The sequence below is a fragment of the Bubalus kerabau genome, chromosome 3 (assembly GCF_029407905.1).
Source record: "Bubalus kerabau isolate K-KA32 ecotype Philippines breed swamp buffalo chromosome 3, PCC_UOA_SB_1v2, whole genome shotgun sequence".
In the NCBI taxonomy this organism is placed as follows: domain Eukaryota; kingdom Metazoa; phylum Chordata; class Mammalia; order Artiodactyla; family Bovidae; genus Bubalus; species Bubalus kerabau.
In genome coordinates this window covers 140,191,808-140,206,869 of record NC_073626.1, presented here as the reverse complement: position 1 = coordinate 140,206,869, position 15,062 = coordinate 140,191,808, and the positions used below count along the sequence as shown (strand labels likewise).

At 41.4% G+C, this 15,062-nt stretch overlaps 1 protein-coding gene across 2 annotated transcripts in view; it reads right to left on the bottom strand.

Annotated features, from left to right (window-relative positions):
• The window catches only part of PLCL1 (phospholipase C like 1 (inactive)), a 364,743-nt gene extending 353,465 nt beyond the window's left edge, over positions 1-11,278 (bottom strand). For both annotated transcript variants that reach the window (XM_055573032.1, XM_055573031.1), the window contains exon 1: positions 11,024-11,278. In XM_055573032.1, the coding sequence (XP_055429007.1) occupies positions 11,024-11,184 (161 nt within the window). In that variant the 5' untranslated portion in view covers positions 11,185-11,278. The remainder of the gene's footprint in view (positions 1-11,023) is intronic.
• Positions 11,279-15,062: the final 3,784 nt, after the last annotated feature.

Genomic DNA, 15,062 nt, shown 5'->3' with positions numbered 1-15,062 from the left:
GATTCTCTTGAGTCCTTTCTCTCTTAGCTTCAAAAGGGTCATGAGCTCTTCCACCCAAAATTAGGAAAGTAGAAGGAACAGGCTCCCTTCCAAGGTCACCTCCTCCCTGGAAGTCCTCCCCTTGTTCAGCCTGGGAAAGTGGGGTGGGCAAGAGCAGCAGTGAAGGCTGCCTCTCCACAAGACCATTAGGAGTCTGAACACAACAGTTCACAGTCCCCCTGCGTCTGTGAATCATAGAGTCTTTTGTTTTAAGCTGTGACAGCTAATACCAGCACTCACAACTATTTCCATTCTGTTATACCGATTTCTACGATGTCTTGTTTCCCAGAAGCCATTTCTCTGTATTGGTGACCCTGTCATGCTGATGGAGGAACTCTGACGAATTCTTCCTAGGGCTAGGGCTAGGAAAAAAAAAAAACAAAACAGACATAACTTGTCTTTAATGCCAAGCATTCCCAACAATCGAGACCAGTTCTTTCTAGATCCTTCCCAGGAATCTCTAGGTTCAAGGGCCCTGTGCTGAGTATTCACCATTAGCTGTTATGAAGTGAGGTGTTAGTTAAAAGACTCTCCAGAACCAAAATGCCAACAAAATCCCCAAACTTTGTATTTCCAAATGTACAACTTCTGGCAGAATGATCCAGGTAAAGAACTATTTACTGAAACATTACTGTGCCCATTTATAAACATGGTCCTCTCTGATTCCTTTCTCTTTAGCACACATTGATCCTCTTTCTCCTCTCCCCAAACCATAGAAATCTCAACTTCTGGTGTAACTTAACTGCTCATAGCCCATGCAATTACTTTCATAATAAATGTGTCATTGGATAAATACCATCACCTCAGCCATAGAACAGAAAGCTGGGGATCAAAAGGTCACCTGCCGTTGAGGTTTCTGACTTCCAATGTGTCTAGCATAAGTGTGTACACACACACCACTGCATTTATCACAAAACGAGGTTGATTCCACACTAACTAAACATAAGAGAGTATTAGGAAAAATAACTCTTGTAAGTTTCAGATGTCTGGGGAAAGCCTCGTTGTTTAAAAAAAAAAAAAAAAAAACACTTTAAGAGAATGTGACCAAATGTCTTATTGTGCAAATGCTGCAACAGAGAAAAGACAGGGAGAGAGGGAAAGAGAGAGAGAGAGAAGAGAAAGAAAAAGCCAAAGTCCTATGCCCTTTCAATAATTTAACATAACCACAGATAGATAATTAAAGCTGACATATGAGGAGTGTTTCAACAAGAGAGCAGCCTGTGCCTATAACCCTGGCCAGTCTCCAAGTGATGGGGATAAACCTCTGGGTACCATTTGGCCATAGTACTGTATCTTTGCATAGCAGAATGGACTCATTACCATCAACACAATAAAGTGGCCACAAGCACAGTCATTTCACAACATACTCACATATTTAAATTTCCCACATATTGACTTTGAAATTTCCACCCCCAAAAAAGGAATTAAATGATTAAACAGACTTTCAGTTTAATGGAATTCCTCAAATATTCCTCATATGTGTGATGAACTCACCTACCTCAAATGTAATTGGGGAGAAATCTGAATCATACAGCATCATATCCACTATCACTTATCAAAATTGCAACTTCCCTGGATTAAAAACTCAGGCACATCTTTTTGATTTATTGATGCTGGAAGACAAAACTATCAAACTATAAAATAAATCATATCAGTTTGCATTAATTAAGTAACAGTCCATCCTTAGCCTGTATAATTTATAGCAAAGTTGGATCATAAATTGTTGCTTCATGGTAAACATGTTTATTCTGAAAAAGAGTAAAAATATACTAAGAGAAATTCCATTCTCTCAAGGGAAAGTGGAATAGAGTACAATATTACTGTAAAGTCATGGGCATTTTACATGAAAGGTTAAGAAGCTAAAAAAAATCATAAGCCAAGAGTCCTTAGAGTTTCCCAAAGTTGTTTTCAGAATTGCTTCTTTTTGACTTGTCACCTAAACTTAGTTTTTAAGGTAGCTATATAATGTCTCCTATTTCATGAATACTAGCTAAGGTTTAAATCAATATTATTTAGCAGGATGTATAGTATAAAGATTAAAAGCAACCTATGGAGCTAAACCACTTGAGTCCATTTCTTCGCTCTGCCATTTACTAGCTAAGTAACCCTGGGCAAGTCATTTAGTATCTCTCCAACTGTGAAAAGGGAAATAACAAGTAAAAACACTAAGTACATAAGGTTATTGTGAGGATTTAATGAATGAATATACATTGATTGAACAATGCCAGACTCATAACTTAAATAAGCATTTGCTGTCATTATAAGAAAATTTCTCAATAGGAAAATCTCTGCAAGATGTACTGGGTGTTTCATCTATTAAACATAAAAATAAAGCATTTAATTATTAATAACATATTTAAATATATACTATTTAATTATAGCATGGGATCAATAATTCCAAAGTATTTCAAAAAGGGAGTTCACCAAATGCTGAAGGTGTCTTTGAATCTTGTATGTCAGTCTCCAGGGGGAGCACAGACTGCCAACCTTCATTCCCCACCCCACCCGACTCCGCCACTTCTGTCCCTAATATCTCCTCCAAAAACTAGTAAATGATTACAAGACTGCAAGTTCAAGGGCACTGATAGACTCTGTTTTATGGAGGTAAAGTTTTCAAAGATAAAGGTCAGAGTGCACACAGCGTGGTCTCCTCTCTATCACCTCACCCAACAACAGGCTAACCTGAAGGGAGCAGAGCAAGGCAGTTTACACCGTCTCTTCTCACATAGTTGCCCTTTTCCTGAGCTCAGACCCCAACCCAGCCTAAGCCTAGAGAAGCATAGAGGGGAAACACATTCTGCTCCTGCTGACTATTTATTCTCTCGCCCAATGGGGTGCTCTTCTGGGCAGCCCACCCTCATTCTCACGTGTCAGATCTGAGATGGGAGATGTGGATTTTAAGGACACAGGCTATTTGGCCTGCTTTGGTTTGAAATCACTTGAGCCTTAAAGGAAGTACCTATAACATGATCAAGTCCAGTTTTTCTAGAGTTCTGCCTTGTAATCTTGGTCCCAGCTATCAGTAAAGGGGGTTTGTTTTCAGTCTCTTTTTGCCCTCCTTGTGCATTTATCTTCCTCAACATCTCACAGAGAAGGTGCTCAGAGATATAATCCCACCATCATTTCTAACCATTACATAGTACCATACAATGATACAAGCGTGCCTAATTAAATATACCACCTGTGCTTAGTCTGGGCTTCTCTGGTGGCTCAGATGGTAAAGAATCTGTTATAATGCAGGAGACCCAGCTTTGATCCCTGGGTCGGGAAGATCCCCTGGAAAAGGGAATGGCAACCCACTCCAGTATTCTTGCCTAGAGAATTCCAGGGACAGAGGAGCCTAGCAGGCTACAGTCCATGGAGTTATAAAGAGTAGGGCACAACCGAGCAACTAACACTTTCACTTTTCATGCTTAGTCTAGTACAGATTTAGCACATTTTAAAAGACTTTTGAACAAGTCAGTGTGAAAGAATTAAGAAAGCAGATATTATCTTTCAAAGGTATTTTGAATACAAAGTTGTATGGTTAAGGAAAAACACAATATCCTTGCCAGTAAAAGGCATGCTGCTGCTGCTGCTAAGTCGCTTCAGTCGTGTCAGACTCTATGTGACCCCATAGACGGCAGCCCACCAGGCTTCCCCATCCCTGGGATTCTCCAGGCAAGAACACTGGAGTGGGTTGCCATTGCCTTCTCCAGTAAAAGGCATACACTTTCACAAATTCACAAACAAATTAAGAAATCTTTGGGAACTAAGTGCACTTATTAAAATAGTTTCATTGTTATATTGTTTCATTTTGGATGGACTGTATTGTTTTCAAAATTAACTTGCCTTTCTTCTTTCTGGAGTGATAATGATAATATAAATAATGATTACTTTCTACTCATCACATACAATCCTACTTGTCTCAAAATAATGCTGCTAAGTCACTTCAGTCGTGTCCAACTCTATGCGACCCCATAGACGGCAGCCCACCAGGCTCCCCCATCCCTGGGATTCTCCAGGCAAGAACACTGGAGTGGGTTGCCATTTCCTTCTCCAAAATAATGCTAGATTAATTATTAGTGAGGTTAGTTATAATGGTACTGTGGAAAATAAACTATATTATATCTCTCTTACACATCCACATAAAATGCTACAGATTAAACTACAAATCAAATTCTAATTTAAATCCAAGGGACTATTCCAATATTTTGTCACATTATTATTTTGTTGCCATCAAATGTTAGCTGAAATACACGATACATGGGCCAAGACTTAAGACAGAATGTTGTCATTATAGAACTTGACCATTCAGTTCTAATTGTTTTTATTGTATATTATAATTTATTAATTACAATAAATTCTATCATAACCTTCATAGTAAGTAGGATACCGAGATGAACTGGGATGCAAAGATAAACGTGCATGCATACATACTAAGTTGCTTCAGTCATGTCTGACTCTTTGCAACCCTATGGACTGTAATCCATATTGTAATCCATGGATAGAGACTATCCTCTGTCCATGGGATTCTCCAGGCAAGAATACTGGAGTGGATTGTCATACCCTCCTCCATGGGATCTTCACGACCCAGGGATCAAACCCTAATCTCTTATGTCTCCTGTATTGGCAGGCAGGTTCTATACCATTAGTGCCACCTGGGAAGCCCTGCAAAGATAAATAAGATTTGAAAAAGCTACAAATATATCTTTTTTTACATTATTAGAAAACATCAAAATATGAAATTATGTAGAACTGACAGGTTCCATTGTAACAGGTTTACTGATTTATTATTACCCTAGATTGGAAGTGCAATCAAATTATTCTCTTCATCTAGTAATCAATGGTTCATTTACTAGTGGTGAGATCCCAATGGAAAACTCAAAAAGGAATTTTACTCCTGCCTCTTAGTCATTTTAAGCTGATAATTTTTTTAATGCACAATTTTATACAGGTCTCAATTTAGATATAGATCCTGAAAATGGAATTATGTTTAACATTCACCATTATTAAAACTGAACAGTCACTGGGGGAGCAGGAATTACTGCTGTAATTCTTTCTTTGAATTACTCCCCAGCCTACTGCCCAACCAGTTGCTCCAACATTACCTAGAAGCATTAATGGAGTGTTTGTTCTGTGGTACCAAAGGTAAAATCAGCTGTCCCCAATGTCATCTCATAATAGCCTGTGGTGCCTAAGGTCTTATTTGGAAATATATGTTCAATTGACATTTTACTGTACAAAATTTAATTACCTGTTTTCTCTACTGTAAAGGGGGAATAGCTGAGAAAACAATTCTTCAGTCTTAATTGCAATGTATGTTTAGCCTCTCACTGGCTATGCAATTAACTTCTACTTTTTAAACCTTAATACATTATTCAAGAAGGAAAAAAATTCTTATAAATTCTGATAATAATAGGAAACACTAATCAACAGGTACTTCTAAAAGTCTCTCATCAAAACAATACAAGGTTCTTTATCTAAATTTTATTCTGAATTCTCTTGAGAGATGCTGTAAGAAATCACATCAGAAAGGCACTACTATGAGAAACAACCACTTCTAAGGTGAAATGTGACCATGTTTCTATGGAAATTTCAGGAAAATTAATACTCTAACTGAAGTTACTGGCACAACAAAACAAATCCACGCAAGAAGTTCAATGCCACTTATGAATCATACCTCAGGAGGGGCATCCACAATGGAAACCACCAGGACACACTTATGGCACCCAGTAAGGCTGGGATCTCTGCTGTATAATCAGGTTGTTTATCTAACATTTACCCATAAGTTGATTTTTTAGAACTTTTAACATATTTCTACAGGCAAAAGAGTCTATAAATGCTGATTAATTCCCATGCCAAGTTACAGAAGCCTATTTAACTTATAGTGTGTCTAAAATTTTTGAGTTATTTCTCAATTATACTTCATTCCCTTCATAATTGTCCCTATAAAAAAATATTTTCAGAGCTCCCACACAAGATCCCTTATTTCATTATTCCTCTAGAGTAATACATACTCCTATGCACCATATAGCATGGGCTTCCCTCATAGCTCAGTTGGTAAAGAATCCACATGCAATGCAGGAGACTCTGGTTCAATTCCTGGGTCAGGAAGATTCTCTGGAGAAGAGATAGGCTACCCACTCCAGTATTGTTGGGCTTACCTTGTGGCTCAACTGGTAAAGAATCTGCCTGCAATGCGGGAGATCTGGGTTTGATCCCTGGGTTGGGAAGATCCCCTGCAGAAGGGAATGGCTATTCACTCCAGTATTCTGGCCTGGAGAATTCCATGGACTGTACAGTCCATGGGGTCTCAAAGAGTCTGACACAACTGAGTGACTTTCACTTTCACTTTTACTATGCCCCATAATGAGTCTAAAAGAAAATGCAATCCTTCACAAACTGCTGCGTGAGAGGGGAGAAGTGGGTCAGGCATAAAAGAACAGGTGTGACCTTCATATATTGACAACAAGTAGAACATCTGCCAAGCTTCTCTGCCTTTCAAAGCACAGTGCAGGCCTAACAAAATGACCAAAGACAAGAGCGACTGCAATCTCTTTCTGACTGAACTCAACTGAAAGTTGCTCAGTCGTATCCAACTCTTTGCAATGCCATGGACTGTCCATGGAATTCCCTAGGCCAGAATACTGGAGTGGGTAGCCGTTCCCTTCTCCAGGGGATCTTCCCAACGCAGGGATCTAATCTAGGTCTCCTGTATTGCAGGCAGACTCTTTACTAGCTGAGCCACAAAGGAAGGTTTCTAGAGTCATCCATTTCGAGTTGTTCTGAATTGGAGAGGTGAAGCAGAGAAAAGAGAGTTTACCCACAAACCTTGGAGCCCAAGAATCTGCCACTTTCTTAGATGTTCACGTTACTTCTAACCTAAAATGTGTTCATGGATCGTGGCTCTTTTTGCATCTGAGAATTAGCATGAGACCACAAGTTTTCAGACATGGGTATGAATCCTGACTCCACATTGTATCAGGAGCTCTCCATGCCTCCCTTCTCGACTTCAGAGAGTTTGCTGTGAGGATTAAGTGATTATAATGTATGAAAGCTCCTAGTTTAGTACCTGACTCACATTAGGCAGTACTTCATAAAAGTGAATAAAATTTCCCTTGCTCCTCTGAGGAGAGCCATAATTTTGATATGGGTCAGCAGGTACCCAAGGAGCATCTTTGAGGCTGCAGCTCAGAAACCCACTACATTAGCCCCACAATCACAATGAACATGACCGAATGAGACTGGCCATGATATAAGAAACATGAACAACATGGAAGTCACTACTTTAGCTGTTTCAGTGAACATCTCAGCACCTCATTTCCAACTTCTGTCTTCAACCCACACACTTATGCCCATGGGATCCAAGTGATAACTTCTTCTCAAGAGTTCACACTGAAGTAGAAGCAAAAGGAAATGGGAAAAAGTAGGACTCTTCAATACATTGCATATAATGGGAGATAAATCATTTGCTTTTTTTTTTTCTTGGCTTTGCAGTCTGTGAGATCTTAGTTCCCTGACCAGAGATCCAACACAAGCCCCCTGAATTGGAAATGTGGAGTCTTCACCAATGGACCACCAGGGAAGTCTCTCAACTATTGAGAGACTTATTTTAAAAGTCTTGCTTTAAAAATATGCTATTTTTAAAACATGTATGTACCTCAATTCCCATCATCTATTTGGTGGCCAGAAGTTAGTTCAGATTTTTTGTTACAGCTTATGGACAAACCCAAATGAACTTTTTGGCAAACCCAATAGTATAGGGAGCAAGCTACCCTGCTTTCTTTCCCAAAATTTCTGTTATAGAGTAATAGTGATAAACTACAATCTAGAATGCTAAATATTTTAAATACATAAATTTTATATCAATACCAGATAGTTATTGGTCTAATTTCTTAGGTAGAAGTATATTTGAACGTACAATAGTACCTAATTACTAGATATTCTCAACCCTGCAATTAACTAAACTTGTCATTTTAAACCAAATGTCATAAAGAAGCAATTAAGATGGAGTTTATATAATATTGTGGTATACAACAATACACTTACCAAAAAACATACAACATTTATAAATGTCAATGTTGTACAAAAAATTACATAGAAAAACACAGGGGAAAATGGATAGGTTAAAGAGAATATAGTTTAACTCGCACATTAAATTTTTCAAAATTTAGAACTGGGCATATAAGGGAAGAAACATAATTACAGTAGAAAGACTTTCAAAAAATGTGTAAAGATAAATACTATTGTTTTCATCAGCTCAGAAGGAAATTGTTTTCTCAACTAAACACATGTTTTCACAAATTAGGGAGGGCAAATTTACTGAAAACATTCCTTCTATTAATATACAAGACAGTCTGTTTTCTGGCATGCTAGAGGAATGCAGTATTCTGATTTATCTACTATTCAAGTTTACAGAGAATTAGCAGTCAAATTAGAATAGAAACAATACCCTCAACTGAGCTGAAAAGAATTTGATATTTGATGATTCACAATCTTTCAGTGGCTCAGAGTTATGACCATGAATATCAATTATCACTGTACTAAGGCTATCTGGAACAGCATTTAATGTTTGATTAATATAAAATGTTCTAAAGCTTTCTTTTTGTGTATGTTTCAATGCCAAATAAAAATAACTCTTGGAAAAACAACAAAGAAAGCCATCTTTTCTCAGTAGAGAAGCATGTACTACTTACTTCTTATGATCTAGACCTTTTTCAGAAACTCGCGTTTTTATTGTGCTAAAGTGAACAAACCATGGAATGACAGATTCTGAGATGTCCTTGATCTCAGAGGAGGAGTGAAACAGAACCCATCACCTGTCCCTTTCCCCACTGGAAGATAATGAAGGCCTCTGGGAATAGACCCCAAGGACCAATGACCTACAGGTTATCCTTGAAGATTAACAGATGCATCACAATGACCTTAGACAACTCTCCAGACATCAAAATGTTTGGCGCAAGTCTGAATATATAAACCCTGTAAAAACTCTAGCCAAATTTTATTACATAAATCAGTAGCATCAGTAGCTCACCACAGATATATACAGATACACATGCTTATATATGGAATATTTCTGGAAGGGTACACAAGAACATGTTAACAGCTATTGGGGTGGACTTTGTAAGTGGGAATGGGGAGTGGCTGGGAGTTTTCCCTTCAAACTCCTTTGCAACATTTGTTTTTATCATATGCATATATTAAAAATTTTCAATAAAGCTAACTGATAATAAGAATTCACTTAATATTCTGGTATCTTTAATTTTAAATGGCAGTTATTAAATGCTTATTTTACTATTAAATAGGGAAAGGATTAAGTTGCTATTCCGTTGCCTCCTTCCTTTTTTGTCACAAAAAGAAATTTCAAAACTAAACAGGCACCATTACTCAGCAAGGACCCTTCCAAGAATATCAACCAGCACATACTAAAATTTTAAACTTACCAATTTAGCTGCAAGAATTTGTATACTCCTTACACTCTGTCACTTTCATTTCTTTTACAACAAAAAAAGCCCAATGCTTTTTATGATGGTATATTTTAAACTATCTTGTGGCTATTGTTTTCACACAACACATGTAGTGTCTACATCCTAGACTTCAAAATGTATACTGTCTACAGTGGGCTTTTTTAAGTTTCAGAATAACATGCTTTCTGATCTATGGGTTAAAGGGGGCAGGGGCAGAGATCGTTTCCTTTTTCTCCAAATTCATACCCAGAAGAGAACACACCTCTTCACATAATCTAAAAGTCACAAAATAATAGAAACTACTACAAGTCATTTGCAACTACCACCCACTCTTCTTTTAATATAGAAATTTCCCTGTTTGGCTCTAAACTTCCATGGGTCAGTATTGGGGAAAAGCCTAGACCATACTTGGAGCTAGCTGGATGGACTGTGGGAACAGTCTACCCACACTGGCACTAGGAGTTCCAATTTAGAGCTTGAAAAAGAGAAACGTATTGTGTGATGTATACACAGCTTCAACCTGAACAAGGGTTTTGAAGGTATTAACACAAGCACATTGAATACTAAGTATGGATAGTTCCAAGTCCATCCTTCATTTTCATCTTTGGCTTATTTTTATATGGAAGCAGTTTCATACTGAATGTTCTTCCAAGATCAATTTTAATGTCATGTACTCAAGATTATGTACTCACGCATTTATGCTAAAAGGCCCTCTTCCAAAGCCTGTGGAAAGGTTCTGAATTCCAGGAGACCTTATACCGATGTCATGAACCCAAGATGAAATCTCAAACAGGAAGCAAGCCCCAAGTGGAAGGAAGACAGAAAGAGACAAGAGGAGGGATGAGGCTAGCCAAACGGATAAATAGAAACCCTGACTGGCAGTTGAAGGGTCGGGAAGCGTTCTCCTGGATGTGGTGGTAACTACGAGGACCAGTGGTGATGCTTGGTGTCTGCTTTCCGGTTACGCTATCTGCACAAATCTAGGCTCCACCTTCGCTCTTTACTTTGCCTACTTTGCCGCAGGGTCCACTGAAAACAGCCTGCCTAGGAGGAAGGTTCACGCTTCGTGAGATCTCAAGACAGTTTGAGCCTCGAAGATTTGTATGTTTTGTTTTTTGGGTTTTTTCCCACTTGAGGGTAAACTGTGCGGGGAAAGCTAACTTTTCGTTGGAGAGCAGTGCACGACCTTCCCGCAGGTCTGCATTTATATTGAGTTCTGCCTTCCTCCTTACATCAATGGTTTAGAGAAACTTTCATAGAAAATGAGGGAAAGCATCCATCAAAACGCAAAGACGCAGAATGGAACTTTTCCTCTGCGGTGAGGAAAAAAAAAAAAAAGTCACTTCTGCTTCTCACAGCCAAGAGCTGAGTCTGGGAACCTCCGGACAAGGAAGGAAGGTTTGGTAATGAAGGACACTGGAGAAAACAATGCTAAGCCTGCGATGCCTCCGGACACCGTACATCCTGCCCCAGCCCCACGACCCACCCACCGCCCACCCACAGCCAAGCTCCCGGGGCCGCGCGGCCTCGCTTACCTTGATGATGCTGCTGCGCCGAGGGGTCGCCCGAGCAGCCTCCAGGAGGGCGGCCTCACTGTCCGCCGGGGGCCCCGCAGCTCCGGGCAGGGCGACCCCACTGCGACGGTCCCTCCACCGGCCCCCAGGGGCCGCCGCCACACAGTCCCCGGAGGTGGCATCCGGGCCCACTCGGGGGTCGTCTTCGCTCCCGGCCGCGTCAGGCGGCGCTGAACCCTCCCTGCTGGCTGCGCCCTCGGCCATGGCAGAGCGCGGTTCGGGCTCCCCGCGGGGAGGCGGCACGCCCGGCAGCGAAGTGCAGCCGCTGGGCACGGGTGCGCTCCTGCACCGGGAGGCGGCCCGGCCAGACTTTGTTTCACCGCCCGGTTGCGGCGGCGGCGGCGGCGGCAGCGGTAACTTTCTGGAGAGGAGGCATCGCTCGAGTAGAGACGTCCGCGGGCTTTGGTCCAGGAGGCCGGCAGTCCGGCGGGGGTAGGACGGCGGAGAAGATGTGAGCAGGAGGGAGGAGAGACGACGAGGAGAGGGAGGTGTCCGAAATGTGATGCACACGCCCGCTCTGCGCCAGACAAAAGGCACCGGGCGCCTGGCCGGGCGGCCGCAGAGGCCGGGACGCGCGCGGCCTGAGAAGGGCTGGAGCCCGGCGACCGCTGCCCGGCGCACCCGCCACCTGCCCGGGGACCGCGATGCAGCGGCCCCAGGAAGTGCGGCGGCGGCGGCGGCGACCTCCACTCCGCTCTGTTGTGACAGGGAGGGAAGACTTGTTTTGACAGCCCGTGGGGATTGGCAGGCGTCTGGGCCTCTTAGGAGCCTCGCCTCGCCGACAGGGGGTCGGCCCGACCAATCCCCACTGCGGAGGGGTGTGCCCGAGCGCGAAGAATGGAATGTGTTCTCTAACTGGGAGCCGGCCCAGCCGGGCTCATGTACTCGAGTGGGGTGTGAGAGCACGCTCGCGTGTGCGTACATTTTGAGAAGTTTAGATGTTCGACACGACCCTGGAGATGCAACAAAATCGGGGGGTGGGGGAGAGGGGAGGAGAAAAGAAACCTTCATTTGCAAAGCAAAGCAATTTGGAAGAAATGGGGTGTTGAGTGTTAATGTCGGTGCCTTTGGGGTGAGTTCAAACCATCAGGGGTTAACTGCAGACTCTCACCTTTAGAAGTTAAGTCCATGCAGAGATAAACCAGGGTTTACTGGAACCCTGTTGTTGGATAATTTGCTTCAGGTTCCATGTAAAAATCTTCAGTTCACTCTGCACTGTTAATAAATATGACAAGGAAAGGGAATTAGATAACATGAGGGTAATAGGAAACAGAACCAACTAAATCCATGTAAAGAATGACTCCTCACAAACCAAATACAGGATTTGTTATTGTTCAGTCACTCAAAGGTGTCCGACTCTTTGCGGCGCCGCGGACTGCAACACACCAAGCTTCACTGCCCTTCACCCTTTCCAAGAGCTTGCTCAAATTCATATCCATTGAGTCAGTGATGCCACCCAACCATCTCGTCCTCTGTCGTCCTCATGAGCAGTATGAAAAGACATATAGGATGCATGTTGGCTAAGTGCAAGGTGAGGTAAGGGATTTAATCTCTATCCCAAACCACTTGATAATGAATGGTTCAACTTCCTCTCTCTAGATAATCCTATGTAAACATATTTTGCTCATTTCCAGCAAGTGAGCAAGCAAGAGATATCCTTGAATGATTCATTAAGGCACAGAAATTATCCACAGAATTCTCCGATAGATGAAAAAAGGATGGCTCTGAGATTCCCTAGTAAGATTTGGTATTTTAAAAGACTTTCTGCATCACTACGAACAAAGCTAGTGGAGGTGATGGAATTCCAGTTGAGCTATTTCAAATCCTGAAAGATGATGCTGTGAAAGTGCTGCACTCAATATGCCAGCAAATTTGGAAAACTCAGCAGTGGCCACAGGACTGGAAAAAGTCAGTTTTCATTCCAATCCCAAAGAAAGACAATGCCAAAGAATGCTCAAACTACCACACAGTTGCACTCATCTCACATGCTAGTAAAGTAATGCTCAAAATTCTCCAAGCCAGGCTTCAGCAATATGTGAACCATGAACTTCCAGGTGTTCAAGCTGGTTTTAGAAAAGGCAGAGGAACCAGAGATCAAATTGCCAACATCTGCTGGATCATCGAAAAAGCAAGAGAGTTCCAGAAAAACATCTATTTCTGCTTTATTGACTATGCCAAAGCTTTTGACTGTGTGAATCACAATAAACTGTGGACAATTCTGAAAGAGATGGGAATACCAGACCACCTAACCTGCCTCCTGAGAAACCTGTATGCAGGTTAAGAAACAAGAGTTAGAACTGGACATGGAACAACAGAATGGTTCCAAATAGGAAAAAGAGTACGTCAAGGCTATATATTGTCACCCTGCTTATTTAACTTATATGCAGAGTACATCATGAGAAACGCTGGGCTAGAAGAAGCACAAGCTGGAATCAAGATTGCCCGGAGAAATATCAACAACCTCAGATATGCAGATGACACCACCCTTATGGCAGAAAGTGAAGAAGAACTAAAGAGCCTCTTGATGAAAGCGAAAGAGTAGAGTGAAAAAGTTGGCTTAAACTCAACACTCAAAAAACTAAGATTATGGCATCTGGACCCATCACTTCATGGCAAATAGATGGGGAAACAGTGGAAACAGTGGCTGACTTTATTTTTCTGGGCTCCAAGATCACTGCAGATGGTGACTGCAGCCATGAAATTAAAAGACGCTTACTCTTTGGGAGGAAAGTTATGACCAACCTGGATAGCATATTAAAAAGCAGAGACATTACTTTGCCAACAAAGGTACATCCAGTCAAGGCTATGGTTTTTCCAGTGGTCATGTATGGATGAGAGAACTGGACTATAAAGAAAGCTGAGCACTGAAGAATTGATGCTTTTGAACTGTGGTGTTGGAGAAGACTCTTGAGAGTCCCTTGGACTGCAAGGAGATCCAACCAGTCCATCCTAAAGGAGATCAGTTATTTTTAATTATTGTTATTTTTAATTATTAATAATTTTATAATTTGCGATGTTACTTGTTCCTTTGACCAAGAACAGGAGAAATTCTGCAGGCTTTAGACTCAGAATGTGTTAGAATATCAGAATTTCAGAGATACAAGGAGATGTAGAGATCATCTAGCACAGGCCTTTTTTTTTTTTTTTCCCCCCAAATGAGAAGAAGGCCCAGAAAGCTTTAATTTCTTGTCTACTAGTTAGCAGGAGCTGAAATTAGAATCTGCCACTTAACTCCTCCAGTAATCTCTTCACTACTTTATCTGGCTCCTCTGGGGCTGCAAGAAGCCAGAACTGGATGAGGCCCTTGGGAGTTTTCAGACTTGACATTTACCAACTTTTAGGGAAGACTGAGAAGGCTTCATTTTACCTTTTCTTTAAATATAAATGCAGCCTACTAATGAATGTACCAGATTAGCAACCTCTGGTTATAGATCAACACCACCCTCTAGTGAGATTCTGAGAACTGCATCATAAAAGCAATGGATTTTTTCTTTTTTTCTCAGATGAAAAATACAGGAGAGAAAATTCAATGTTTCCTTTCAACCGATCTGCCTTTATAACCCATGTATGGATGTGAGAGTTGAACTATAAAGAAAGCTGAGCACCAAAGAATTGATGCTTTTGAACTGTGGTGTTGGAGAAGACTCTTGAGAGTCCCTTGGACTGCAAGAAAATCAAACCAGTCCATCCTAAAGGAGATCAGTCCTGAATATTCATTTGAAGGACTGATGCTGAAGCTGAAACTCCAATCCTTTGGCCACCAGATGCGAAGAACTGACTCATTTGAAAAGACCCTGATGCTGGGAAAGATTGAGAAGGGAACAAAAGAGGATGAGATGGTTGGATGGCATCACTCACTCGACAGACATGAGTTTGAGTAAGCTCCGGGAGTTGGTGATGGACAAGGAAGCCTGGTGTCCTGCAGTCCATGGGGTCGCAAAGAGTCAGACACGACTGAGCAACTGAACTGAACTGCCCTTATAATCCACAGACTAAAGGA